Here is a 13,151-nt window from a genome sequence, read left to right on the forward strand (position 1 = left end):
GTCCACCCCCTGACCCTTGGTGTGGCTCACTAGATGTATGCCTTCTATCAGTTGCATTTTAAATGGTGCCTTCTGAAGGAGGCATCCAATAAGCCAGAGAAATTCCAAAACAAACAATATTCCACAACATTAGTAGATTTAGAGTTCCCCTGAGCCATATGTCTATAGTATATCCAACAAATGATCCGAAACTATGCATTTATAATACTACTCAGGTCAAAGAATCAATGCGAATGTGTTCAGTGATAAGAGCCTAAGCCTTCTCAATGGCAGTGTCCCCCAGGGTCGCTGATTTGGGGTCATACCCTCAGCTTCATGGGTGCCTATCAAGGAAAGAGCCCTTGTGCAAAGTAATGAAAGCTTGTTTCCCTATGTACCTGTCAACTTACAAGTAGGTTCTGATGCTGACACTAGAGATCGTAGCTGGAAAGTCTCGAGTGCCTTTGAGATTTTGAGTCTTACCGACACAGTATCGGTAAGAAAGGCGATGAGAGAATTATTCACGCTACATCCACGCTCTCACCTTCTGTGGTCAGGCATGTTTATGCCCACGCCAAGTCCATCATTGTCTTCAGGGGTGATCCATACAGTCTGTCCTTTTTTTCTGGAACAGTAAGTTCCACATGAAATCAGGAGGTGCCATTTTTCCCACCAAAGATGTCCTCCAGACAGAGTACACTATATGGGTATAAGGACTGCAGCAAAGTCTCCTGCTTGTAGGGTGAATGCACAACAAGAATTTAGAATTGTTTGGAGTAAAGAGAGAATCAAAATTGCCCCTCCTGGGGGTGTTGCTTGCAAGTGTCATCTGGAAAGCAAGAGAATATCGACATTTGTATCCATCCATTCATCCGTAATATGAACAACAGGAACCTTCCAGCCACCTGTTGAAAGGTACAAAAAAAGGAGAGGGATGTTGAGTATAAAAACTCAGTGTCCCCAGCATACCAAGTAGATTCTTCATCTCTGCTCTTCAACTTCAGGATGTCAGGGAACTTCACCGAAGTGTAGGGACATTTATGAGGTGTGAGGAGTTTTCAGACTATAATCAGTAGAGGGCAGCCAGACCAGAAAGTGGACGGAGGTCACCATGGAGGGGTTAGTGCAACCATCTTTTAGAATACTACTCCAGCGTTCTGTAATGCCTGTGGAGAAGAGGGAGCGTGGACCAGCCACTCAGTGCTATGTCGGCCAGCCCGTTGCTGAATGGCAGCAGCTGCGGAAGGAATTCCAATTGTTTGATTGTATCATTTCTGGAAACCCTATATATAATAAATATGTTTCAGTCTTAATAGTGTTATATGGTCCACACGTGCAAGAGGCGCAGTAACTCCTTCATATCCAGGAAAGATGTATCCTGTTCAGTGGCTAGAGGAAATCAGATAACTCAAAAGCTAACAAATGCCATCAGAATATCTTCGCCAGAGTCAAAGGCCCTTGTAGTGCTAGTGTCAAACAGCGTTGTTAAATAGTGAAATGGCCTTATTCAGTACCCCTACCTGAATCTGTTCTTCCATAAGAAATGCAATCTTTCTCCTCCAGGTATGTAACTGGGTTGTGCAGCCTTGGCAGGCCTGGTCAGTGCACCTGAGTGTTGACAGCATGCCTGGCCAACAGTTACCAAAGCTGCCAGTAGAGGTCACAACAAATATGTCCAACTGATATGTGGAAATGCTTGTGCAGGACTTAAATAACCCAGTATTTCCATGCCAGTATGCAGTCTGATAAAGGAACAATTGGAGTTCACACAAAAGGCCCAAAAGCCTTTGCAGTGATTGTGATTCGGGCTTTGAGCCCTAGGTAAGAACCAACTCCCAGCAGTAATAAAGGAACTTGTTGGCCAAGGCTTTTTTGCATTCTGGAACTGTAGGTACTTGGTCCCTCGTTTCTAGCAAACCCATAAATGTTTGAGGCTCTTCTCCTTTCCAGCACAGTGAACCGAGGAGGGTGGTTAGCAATCTCTTGGAGGGGGACCCAGGGATAGAGCCCTAGCCCTTCTTAAACTTGAAAGAGCCCATATCAGGAACAAAGAAAGTCTGGCTTCTGGAGTTGAATCACACTCGTAAGGTGGAGCTGATGACTGTGAATATTTCCACCCATAGCCCCATTTCAGGAGTTGAGATGATACAGGGTATTTCCCTAGGTTCTGTTCCCGAGTCCTTTCCTGAAGAGTCTAGAGACTGTGAGCTCTTACTGGATGGTGGGTGGGGGTGAGGCTTAACAGCTGTAATCTCTCAAGGACAGTCCTCCCCGGGCACCTTCTTCAACTAATCTTCTGGTTATCCCCCTCTCCAAACAACTCTTCAAGCCTGTGGCCGTTGGATCTTCTGTGTCTCATCTCAGGTCTCTTTTCCACCATCTCAGTAGGTCTTTTAGGTTTTTGAAGTGGATAACACTTCCACACTCTAGAATTGCACAACCCATCAACTTCTGTCTTACCAGTCCTTCTCTTTATGAGCAGTACTACATTTATTGGTGTGAGGGAGTCTGCCAGAAGTCTAGCCTATCCTCTCCTTCCTTTGTTCCTCTTTTCTTTTTATTTCGTATGGAAACCTGTGCCACGTATTAGGCTCTCTCTTTCCATTTCCTCCCCTGAAATGGGGCTTATATGACCTGAAAGAACTATTTCTTTTCTAACATTGCTTCTCAGAGGAAGGAGTAAAGTCAAAGCCATTGTCCACTTAGGTGGACCTGTTCTGATTCTGTCATTTAACATTCTTTGCACTAAGTTCATGTTGTCAAGCCTTCCCCTCTCAAGCCCTGGGTTTTCTTATAAACATGCTAACATAGCTAGTGTCTCAGAGCAGCTACGTCCTATGTGGATCTAGTCCAGTTCACATTCAAGAGTCTCAGGAAAATCACCCCAACGGGGATCTATTTTACCAAAGCTACCAAGCATCCAGTTTGAAAAGGGTGGCCGTACCTGTCCCAGCACTACTAGTCAACCTAGACTGCTCATTCTGTAACAAGGGCATGTGTTTCCCCCTCGTCCGCTTGTTTTAATACCACTATTGTCCCTTCATCATGCAAACAAGCAAGCCAAGCCTCTAAGGATCCTTCCGAGTGCTGCTTTTGGTAGTGGACCTGTTGAGAACCTAGCTCTTCTTAACTCTGTTTATGGTTGGATTTCCTTCTGCTGGTATTCCCACTTAGGCTCCTACAGAGCACGCCTCACAAAAACTGGCTTCCTGTCACAGGGCTAGTTGCCTCATATATCATAACAGAGGGATTGTGGGAGTTGGCCCCACTTTCCCTTCTGAAGGGGCTGCTGTCACCCTTTCCAGGTCACCCTCCAACTTAGGACTCATGGAAATCTCTAAGTTGATTCGGAAGGAGGGACGACTGCATTTCAAGCCACTTTATCACCCCTAGTCTCCCTGTTTAGTGTATACTTTAGGGCTTCTGCCATCCTTGGGCACAGCTACTGAGACCATCCTAACTCCACCAAGTGAATTACTGCTGACCCCAAGGAGAAAATCTTCCACCCCTGCATGCTCCCCTTCCAGAAATCCATGACATTAGGACTTTTTGGGACACCAACTGCTGTACAAGATGCATGGTTACAAAAACCACTAATGGCACACACAGTGCTAACTGCAGCAAAGTTTATTAGTAAAGGCAACTTACAAGCAGAGAAGTAATAGTACACAGGATCTTCCAGCTCCCATAGTGGTTCCAAAGGACTTGGACGCGTGACAAGAGCACTCCAGGAGATAAAACACTTTACCCTACACCTTGCTGTGCGAAAGGGTAGAAAGTTTCTCTAACAGTAAAGCTGTCAAGGGACCTTTGGGTCTAGAAACAGTGCTAAGGGGTATGCATACCAAGAAGCAAAGTGTATATACCTAGGACCCTGAGAACAGTGTTGACATTAGCTAGCTGAAGATTCTACTGTCCTTCTGCTGGCCCTCAGCAAAGTGGAAGGAAAATGAAACAAGTTTGTTGTTAATTATATGTACATACTGTGATGTGAATGTTACTCTTCCATTTTGTATTAGGATGTGGTTACAGCATTAGGTCTAGAAGTATAAAACATAATTCCTGTTATGGATATGTGGGGGACTCTTAACCTGAAGGGAGAGGGTATTATGGTATCGATCATCTTTTTTTTAAATTCCTGAATCAGAGTGGGAAGGGACAATCCTAGAGAGACAAATGTTGAGAATCTGCTTCCTTTAGACTTCTCCACAGTAATAAGAAGAAATCTCCTAGGAGCTGGATCATGGTAGCACTATCGACATAAAGACAGCTGAAGACCAGTGCAAGTGCTCCTGAGGTTCTGCTCTACTGAATGGGAAAGTGCCTTTGAGTCCTGTGACGAAGCCATTGCATAGAGACCTGTATTCTATGCCAGGCTTTTTACATTTCTTCTTTTTTTTTTTTAAAGATTTTATTTATTTGACAGAGAGAGACATAGCGGTAGAGGGAACACAAGCAGGGGGAGTGGGAGAGGGAGAAGCAGGCTCCCCACTGAGCAGATATCCCAATGCGGGGCTCGATCCCAGGACCCTGAGATCATGACCTGAGCCGAAGGCAGACGCTTAACGACTGAGCCACCCAGGCGTGTGTTTTACCTACAGTGTGGTAGAATTTATTTGAAAGTTACAGCTTGCTTCAGCCCAACTAAAGAGAACCAAAGGAAAAAAGTTTCACTTGAACTTAGAGTGGCATTGGACCCTTGGGTCCAATGACAACTCTTAGGTGAACAGAGAGGGTTCAAAGTGATTTTGATAAAATTCAAGAAGACGTATTCTCTTTCCAGTAGAAAACATGGTATTTTTTTAAGGATTTATTTTAATTGAGAAATGGTATTTTCTTTGTCATTATGCACTTATATTTACTACCAGAGAAATGAATCAAGTGAACAGCACTCCCTGTTTCATCTCTTGTCTTCCTCTTCTTCAGTCTGTTTTGAAGATGTTTATTAATACTCATTGACACACGTCAGAGAAGTAAGGACTGGAAGGAACTAGGGGGTTGTATGAAATGGAGATAGAAAATTATTTAAAATTAAAGAATCTCTTTATACTAAACATCCTGTATACACTTTCAAATTTTTAAAAATAATTTTACATTTTAATTAGAGATTTAGCTGTTTATAATTAAGCAATTTGAATGTAAAAGTTAAAGACAACCATGAGTAGGCTATTAAAATGTATCATCAGCTCGATCTACTTTATTACATGTAAATGGGAAGTCATCTAGTCTCAAACCAGTAAAAATTGGTTGCCTGGTTGGTTATTCCATTTGTTTTTGGACATATGACAGAGGTTTTTTAAAGATACTAGTTCTCAGAATAAATCAAGAACAACTATTAGTACTTCTTTACTAACCAATAACTTGTATAAAGCACAGGTATATGAAGAGAATATTTGTGACTCTTTCCACATTTGCCTAATTAGAGGTGATGAAGTAGGGTTTTCTTCTCAGGGCAAATGTGTAGAAGTGCATAGAGATATGAGGCATAAGATTTTTTGCTAGCTGCCTTTAAGATTTTTCTGTATCATTGGTTTTAAGGAATTTGATTATATGTCTTTGTGTAGTTATCTTCATATTTCTTTTCCTTGGAGTTTGTTGCATTTCTTGGATCTGTAGTTTATAGTTTTAATCAAATTTGGAATTTTTTCAACTATTATTTTCTCAAACTTAATGTCCTTGTCTCCTAATTCTACTATCTTGTTAGTTTGGGGTCAGTTTTCGTTTATTGATTTTTCTAATTATGTGTCCTGTTTTCATGTGTCTTTGCATGCCTTCTAATTTTGTTTGGATGCCTAACATTGTGAATTTTACCTTGTTGGGTGCTGGATATTTTTTAATTCCCACAAACATTTTTGAGCTTTGTTTAACTGGAACACAGTTAAGGTACTTGGAAAAAGTTTGATCCTTTCAGGTCTTGCTTTTAAAATTTGTTAGGTAGGACTAAGACAGTGCTCAGTCTAACTACTGACGTGAGATCCTTGAGTACTCTACCTAACGTCTGTGAATTTTGAGGTTTCCCAAGCTGGTTGGTAGGAACGGGTACTATTCCCAGCCTGTGTGAGCACCTAGCACTGTCACCTCTTTTTCAAGTCTTTTTCAAGTGGTTCTTTCCCTGGTCTCAGGTGGGTTCCTGACACTTCGGCACTGATGAGTATTCAGCTGAACACTCAAGGGGTCCATCCACAGATCTGTAGAGTTCTCTCTCTAGGCAGCTCTCTCCTCTCCAGTACTCCCTCCTGAGCACTCAAGCCACTGGGGTCTCCCTTGGACTCTCAGTTCCATCTCCTCATCTCAGGAGTCGGCCAGCTCTGCCTGGATTTCTCCTTGTGATGTAGCCTGGAAACTGTCCTAGGGCAGTAAGCTGGAGCAATCATAGGGCTTGCTGCATTTGTTTTCTCTCATTGTTACCTGATGTCCAGGTTCTTATAAACTATTGTTCCATATTATTTTGTCTGTTTTTTGGTTGTTTCATGCAAGTAGGTGAATCTCGTCCCTGTGACACCTGATTGTGCAGAAGCATAAGTATGAGGAATAGGCTTTTAATTTGGGGTAGAAACTAACATCAAAAGAAGGATGTAAGAGCTATTTCAAACATTAATAGAGGATTGATTAAATGAATCATGATATATCCATATAATAGAATATTATGCAGCTGATGAAGTATAGTTATATGTTTCGCCATTGAAAGCTGTTGAAGGTGTATAGTGAAAATATTAAATACATTCTTTTTATTTCATCATTAAAAAATGTTTATTGAGTCCCCATTTTATAGCAGGCACCATGTTAGGCATTTGGGACCCAATAATAAGCAAGGTAGACATTGCTCTACCTTTAAGTAAAGCTTGTTGATTTAAATTCTAGTGTGTCGGAGGGGGAATGGAATAGAAAATAAACAGAATATTGTGTCTAATGGTAAATTCTGCCAAGTAAATATACAGAATGATATTCTAAGGTGAATGGGATAGAGACCATACTGTAGATAAGGTGATCAGAGGGGCGCCTGGGTGGCTCAGATGGTTAAGCATCTGCCTTCAGCTCAGGTCATGATCCCAGGGTCCTGATAGAGCCCCATGTCATCGGGCTCCCTGCTCAGCGGGGGTCTGCTTTTCACTCTCCCTCTGCTGCTCCCCCTGCTTGTGCTCTCTCTGTCAAATAAATAAAATCTTTAAAAAAAAAGATAAAGTGATCAGAGAAAACCTCTGTGACAAAATGACACTTAATCTGAAACATGAGGTAAAACAGTATTCTAGGCAGAGAGAATAGCAAGTGCAAAGGCCCCAAGAAAGGAAAGAACTTAGCATGTTTGAGAAGATGAAAAAAGGGAGAAAGGAAGAACAAGGACAAAAGTGGCCAGAGGTTGTGGAGGTTTCCAGGAACTATCATACAGTGCTGTAGGCCTTGTGTAGGGATTGGGATTTTGTTCTAAGTTGCAGAAAAGTGAAGAGTATCCCATTTGTGTAGTAGTGTAAAATGATAGTCACAAGGATGCATATAAGATTTCCAGAAGGAGCTACAGGCGTGATTAGTTAACCATGGTTACCTCTAAAGAGTAGAAATAGGGACTGAGGGAATAGGACAGAAAGGGTTTTACTTTATACCTCTCATTACTGAATATTTTATCTTGAACATATATTACTTTTCAAATCAAATAAACTAGTGGATTTATATTTTTAAGAGTTTTTATGAATTATTTTTTAAAAACATTTGTCAAAAATATGAACCAGAGGTTCACAAAGGAGAAATACCAATAAACCTATGAAAAGATAATCAGCCTTACTAGTGATCAGAAAAATATACAATTCAGATTTTCACCTCCCAGATATTGGAAAAGACAAATATCGTTAGTATTCAGTTTCACTGAGGGATAGGGAAATAGATGCTTTTGTGTACTTCTGGCATTAATATGTATTGATTTAGACTTTCTAGAGGGCAGCTTGACAATTATATCACAAAAACTCTGAAAAGTACCTATCGGGGAGTTTTTTTTTTTTTTTCTAGAAATTTATCCTGAAGAAGTAAATCAAAAAAGAAGTTTTAAAGTCCAACGATACAGATACAAGGTCATTCATCATTTACAGCACTGTTTATAATAGTGAATAATTAGGCCCTATTAATAGCCATCAGTAGAAGATTGATTATTTAAATTATGATAATATTCCACTGAAGATAGCCATTAAAATTTATGGTGCAGTTATATATTTATTAATACATTAGGATGCTTACAGAGTATTATTCAGTAAAACATGTAGGTTAGAATATTATAATACGATTTCCTTTTTTTTTTACTTTATAGGCTTACGTGTATATGTGTATATGGTTATGCATAGAGAACTCCTAGAAGGATTTACACAAAAATGTTAATAGTAATTTTTGTTGTGTATTAGGGCTTTTAATATTTTAATATTTTAAAATTTTGTAATGGTTAATTATAAAACTACACTAATTTTCCAATGAGCAAATGTAGCCTATAAAAAACAAGATCATTGTTTTTTAGTAAGTAATCTCGAAAAGTTTATTTATTTTTATGCATATTACTTGATAAATAGTAATAACATACAATTAAAGTATTGGTTGGATCTGAAGCAACTGATCTTCTTAATACTTTTCACTTTTGTAGGACTAGAAGAAATTGCAAAAGAAAGAGAAAAGCTGAAAAAGGCAGAAAGCATCCAGATCAAAGAAGAAATATTTGAGACCTCTGAAGATACTTTAAATTGTTCAAATCCAGATCACTGTGAGCAAAAGGAAGATCCTAAAGAAAAAGATAACACAAATCTGTTTCTTCAGAAACCTGGCTCTTTTTCAAAATTAAGCAAGCTTTTAGAAGTAGCTAAGATGCCTCCTGACTCAGATATGATGATCCCCAAACCAAATAGTAGTGCAAATGGGTGTACATTGTCTTATCAAAATAGTGGAAAACATTCATTGGGCAGCATTCAATCAACAGCAACCCAAAGCAACATGGAAAAGACAGACTCTAATAATCTGTTCAATACTGGTTCAAGTGGTCCAGGGAAGTTCTACAGTCCTTTACCCAATGACCAGTTGTTAAAAACACTGACGGAAAAGAATAGACAGTGGTTCAGCCTTTTGCCAAGAACCCCTTGTGATGACACTTCACTTATCCATGCTGATTTATCAGCTGCTTCCGTAGTGACTCCTCAGTCTCAGCCACCATCTACGTCCCCCTCACCTGCCCCCGCTCCCCTTCTGGGATCATCTTCCTCTCAGAATCCCGTGGGCCTCAATCCATTTGCTGTATCACCTCTTCAGGTTTGTACTGCTCATTGTAACTCATTTCTATGTTGTTTTATTTAATCTTTGATCCCGTGAAAATTCTCACTCCAGGGGAATCAGTTGGATATTTGTATTATCCCTGCCACAGTTTGAAAACTGGGAAGAGTCACAATTGCTATCACCAAGCTTCATTACAACTATGCATTTCTAGTCTAAGGCAAAGGCTTCTTGAATTACCTTTTTTTTTTCAGAATTTAAAAAATAATTTCAGATGCTAAACATTTTTCCTAACTTTTTAGATTGTTCTACTTTTAAAATATTTTGGTTTTTTGTAGATGAAAAGTGGAGTATCTATGATGGGACTCCAGTTCTGTGGATGGCCCACTGGCATGCTTGCTTCTAATATTCCATTTACATCACCTTTACCTAGTCTGGGATCGGGATTGGGATTATCTGAAGGAAATGGTAATTCATTCTTGACTCCCAATGTTGCTTCAAGTAAAAGTGAATCTCCATTGCCACAGAATGAAAAAGTCTCTTCAACTCAACCTGCGGCTGTTGAAGTAGCAAAACCAGTAGATTTTCCTAGTCCAAAACCTATTCCAGAAGGTAGGTGCATTGAGATAGTTTTTAGCCACTGACTTTATTTCATTGTTAATAGAGTCCTATATTATAACTGAATCTTCGATGGTTATATATGTAGTTATAAATCTTCTGATTTGTGTTGTGCCATTAATTCATATTCAAGATATCTGTAAAAGATGTACATATTTATCTTGACTTAGAAATGCAATTTGGCTGGTGGAGAATTATTGACCCAGAGGATCTAAAAGCTTTGCTCAAAGTGCTGCATTTCAGAGGAATAAGAGAAAAGGCGTTACAGAAACAAATTCAGAAACACTTGGATTATATTACTCAAGCCTGCATCAAGAATAAGGATGGTGTGTACCTAAAAGATTTCTGCTCTCTTGCTTACTTACGAAAATTCATTCTTTTACCTTAAAATGTATTTTAGTGTGTCTTCATTTATTACTAACGGGCATTTTTTTCTATTTTGCTCAAAAAATAGTAACCGTGTACATTTCTTAAATTGGCATTACTTTCTTATAATTTTTTACAACCTGCAGACATATTGTGTTCTTAAAAAAGAATATTCCTACTTTTGAAAGCAAGCTGCCTGCATACGCACAGGTGCACTTGTGTCTGTTAAGTTACATTCACATGTTACCCCTGGAATTTTATTTACTTTCTGAAAGAAATCATTGGGGAATAAAGTGGATTTTAAAACTAATTTCTTTTCTGGGGCACCTGGGTGGCTCAGTCGTTAAGCGTCTGCCTTCGACTTAGGTCATGATCCCAGGGTCCTGGGATCGAGCTCTGCATCGGGCTCCCTGCTCCGCGGGAAACCTGCTTCTCCCTCTCCCACTCTCCCTGCTTGTGCTCCCTCTCTTGCTGTGTCTCTCCCTGTCAAATAAATAAATAAAATCTTAAAAAAAAAATTAAATTAAATTAATTTCTTTTCAAATGTAGTTGCTATTATTGAATTAAATGAAAATGAAGAAAACCAGGTAACTCGAGATATTGTGGAGAACTGGTCAGTAGAAGATCAAGCAATGGAAATGGATTTGAGTATTCTTCAACAGGTGGAAGATCTAGAAAGGAGAGTTGCATCAGCAAGTTTGCAAGTGAAGGTAAAATTGACTTGGAATAAAATCTGTTTTTAGGATAATGGAAGGTAACTAATATTTTATATGCCTGACATTTGCCAGTTCCTATGTTAAATGTCTTCATTTTATCTCATTTAATCCTCATCATGATCCTGAATTAATTTTCCCCATCTCACAGGTAAGGAACAAGGCTCAGAGTAAGTAACCTGCCAGTGGTCTTATAGTAAGTGGCTAAATGTGGGTTCAAACCAAGTCAATCTAACTGCAGTACCCATGTTCTTTTTACTAAATCTTGCTGCCTCCTTAATGACAATCAAAACTATCATTTCTGGTATGCAGTTCTTCACTGCAAGCAGAGTTTCACAGGTTTACCCATGATAATATAATGCTCTATTAAACTCCTACTGCTGTGTTTCATGTAGGTCCAGGAAGCACCTCTATACAAGCCATGTTGTATGTCAGACTATCACTGTATATAATTTTAAACTGGAGAATATAGATATATCTGGATATGTGTTATATTATATGCACGCTCACACACACACCCTACGTATATATATAAAGTTTTAATTTATGTATTTATCTACTGGGCATTACCATTGTCACAAACAATGATCAAAACTGGCTTCCAATGGAAAGGCAAAAGGAAGGAAAGCTTTACCTTTGTGTAAGACTTTTTGGTTTTGTAAAGAGGAGTATAAAGGTCTTCTCAATTGATAATAAGGTGACATCACTGAGAATAAATGGATTGATAGTGAATAAGCATGAGACAGACACCTGAAAAGGTTTAAAAAATGTAGTTTCCATGTAATTTGATTTGATATTTCACATTTTATCCAGATTTTATCCAGAATGAGAAACTTATGCTATCCTATCCAATGATTAAAATATTTCTTCAAAATTACTTTAATGCTGGCATTTGGAAATTTTCAGGGATTTCCAAAAAATATAATTTCCCAGAGCTAATAAAATATCCCTTTCTTGCCACAAACATAATTACCAACTTTGGGAAGTTTATCATTTGCTAGGCAACTATATGAATCTTTTTCCTGGTACTATAATACAATATAAAAATGCCTCATTTATCTGGCATCTTCAACAAGTGAACTCTTCTACACAAGTTTATTTTCTGGAGAAATGATAATTATCCCATTTAGTGCTATAATTTTTTAACATGTTTGTTGGATCACTTATGTTATGTATTACACTGCCTTCTTAAATTGAGAATAATGAGTTTGATTGAAATTATCTTGGTGACACAGTATCTTCAGTATGAAGACCAGTGATTAGATAATGATTCCCTCAGGAAATGTGAAGAGGTTTTGCCCCTCCGGTAAATGATCCCAGTGTGCTTTGATTTTTAAACTATCACATCTGCTTTCTATAGTCTGTTTTCTCTCATGGTCAGTTGTTACTATTTGCTGGTTTAGATTTGATTGGTTCTACCAGCCCTATTTTCCTCCACCTCCCCTCCCGCACTCCCAATCTGACTTGCCAATTCTGACTGGCTGTTCGTTGGAAAAGGATATCATCACGCTTTTCTAATTATGCATAAAGTCAGAGCATGGGCCTGAAACATTTTCCTGGAGATATACTCAAATTTTGTTGCAGTGACCTTATCACATAACCAGCTGCTTAGATGTTTTTGGCTGTGTTCTCAGTAGCTAAGTGAAATATTTTTAAGTGGTATGTAGTATCCTTTTCAAACTGTAAAGAATGAGGCCATTGGATATGACTTGTACCTAGTGCACTTATGCATACTACTTATAATTTCATACTTACGTCCTAAATATAAATGTTCTACTGAGTTAATGAGAAAGAATTGATCACAATATACAAGACAAAATAATTATCACTAAAGAGATTTAATAAAAAACATAATGGTCATTTTGTTTCTTATTTACTAAGTACCTATTCCACATTAGGCAGTGGACATCACAAAATTGGATACAAGGTGGTTTCTGCCCTCAGAAAGCTTGTCATATGATAGGGAGATAAGACATGGACATCTCTGTAGAATCTAGTAACTCATCACAGACAAGTACAGAGTTATGCATGAATTTTGAAAAAGAATACATGACTTGGGAAATATGAGAAAGATCAGGGAAGATTTCGTGGAGAAGTCAAGATGGAATTTGAGAAGATGACGAAGGTTTTGACGGTCAGAGAACAGGGAATGCCATACTAGAGAAAGCGAACAGCATGAGTGGAGCACCAGGATCAGGGGGCTCAGAACATATCAGTGGAATGGCAAGTCGTGGAGTTTGA

At 38.9% G+C, this 13,151-nt stretch overlaps 1 protein-coding gene across 19 annotated transcripts in view; it reads left to right on the plus strand.

Annotated features, from left to right (window-relative positions):
- The window catches only part of BAZ2B (bromodomain adjacent to zinc finger domain 2B), a 381,204-nt gene that overhangs the window by 352,853 nt on the left and 15,200 nt on the right, over positions 1 to 13,151 (plus strand). For 18 of the 19 annotated variants that reach the window (XM_032409746.1, XM_032409773.1, XM_032409789.1 and 15 more), the window contains 4 exons: positions 8,597 to 9,252; positions 9,552 to 9,825; positions 10,002 to 10,157; positions 10,747 to 10,907. In XM_032409746.1, coding sequence (XP_032265637.1) covers positions 8,597 to 9,252; positions 9,552 to 9,825; positions 10,002 to 10,157; positions 10,747 to 10,907 — 1,247 coding nt within the window. The remainder of the gene's footprint in view (positions 1 to 8,596; positions 9,253 to 9,551; positions 9,826 to 10,001; positions 10,158 to 10,746; positions 10,908 to 13,151) is intronic. The other variant, XM_032409845.1, reaches the window with a different exon arrangement.

This window comes from Phoca vitulina, unplaced genomic scaffold, assembly GCF_004348235.1.
Source record: "Phoca vitulina isolate PV1807 unplaced genomic scaffold, GSC_HSeal_1.0 scaffold1, whole genome shotgun sequence".
Lineage (NCBI taxonomy): Eukaryota > Metazoa > Chordata > Mammalia > Carnivora > Phocidae > Phoca > Phoca vitulina.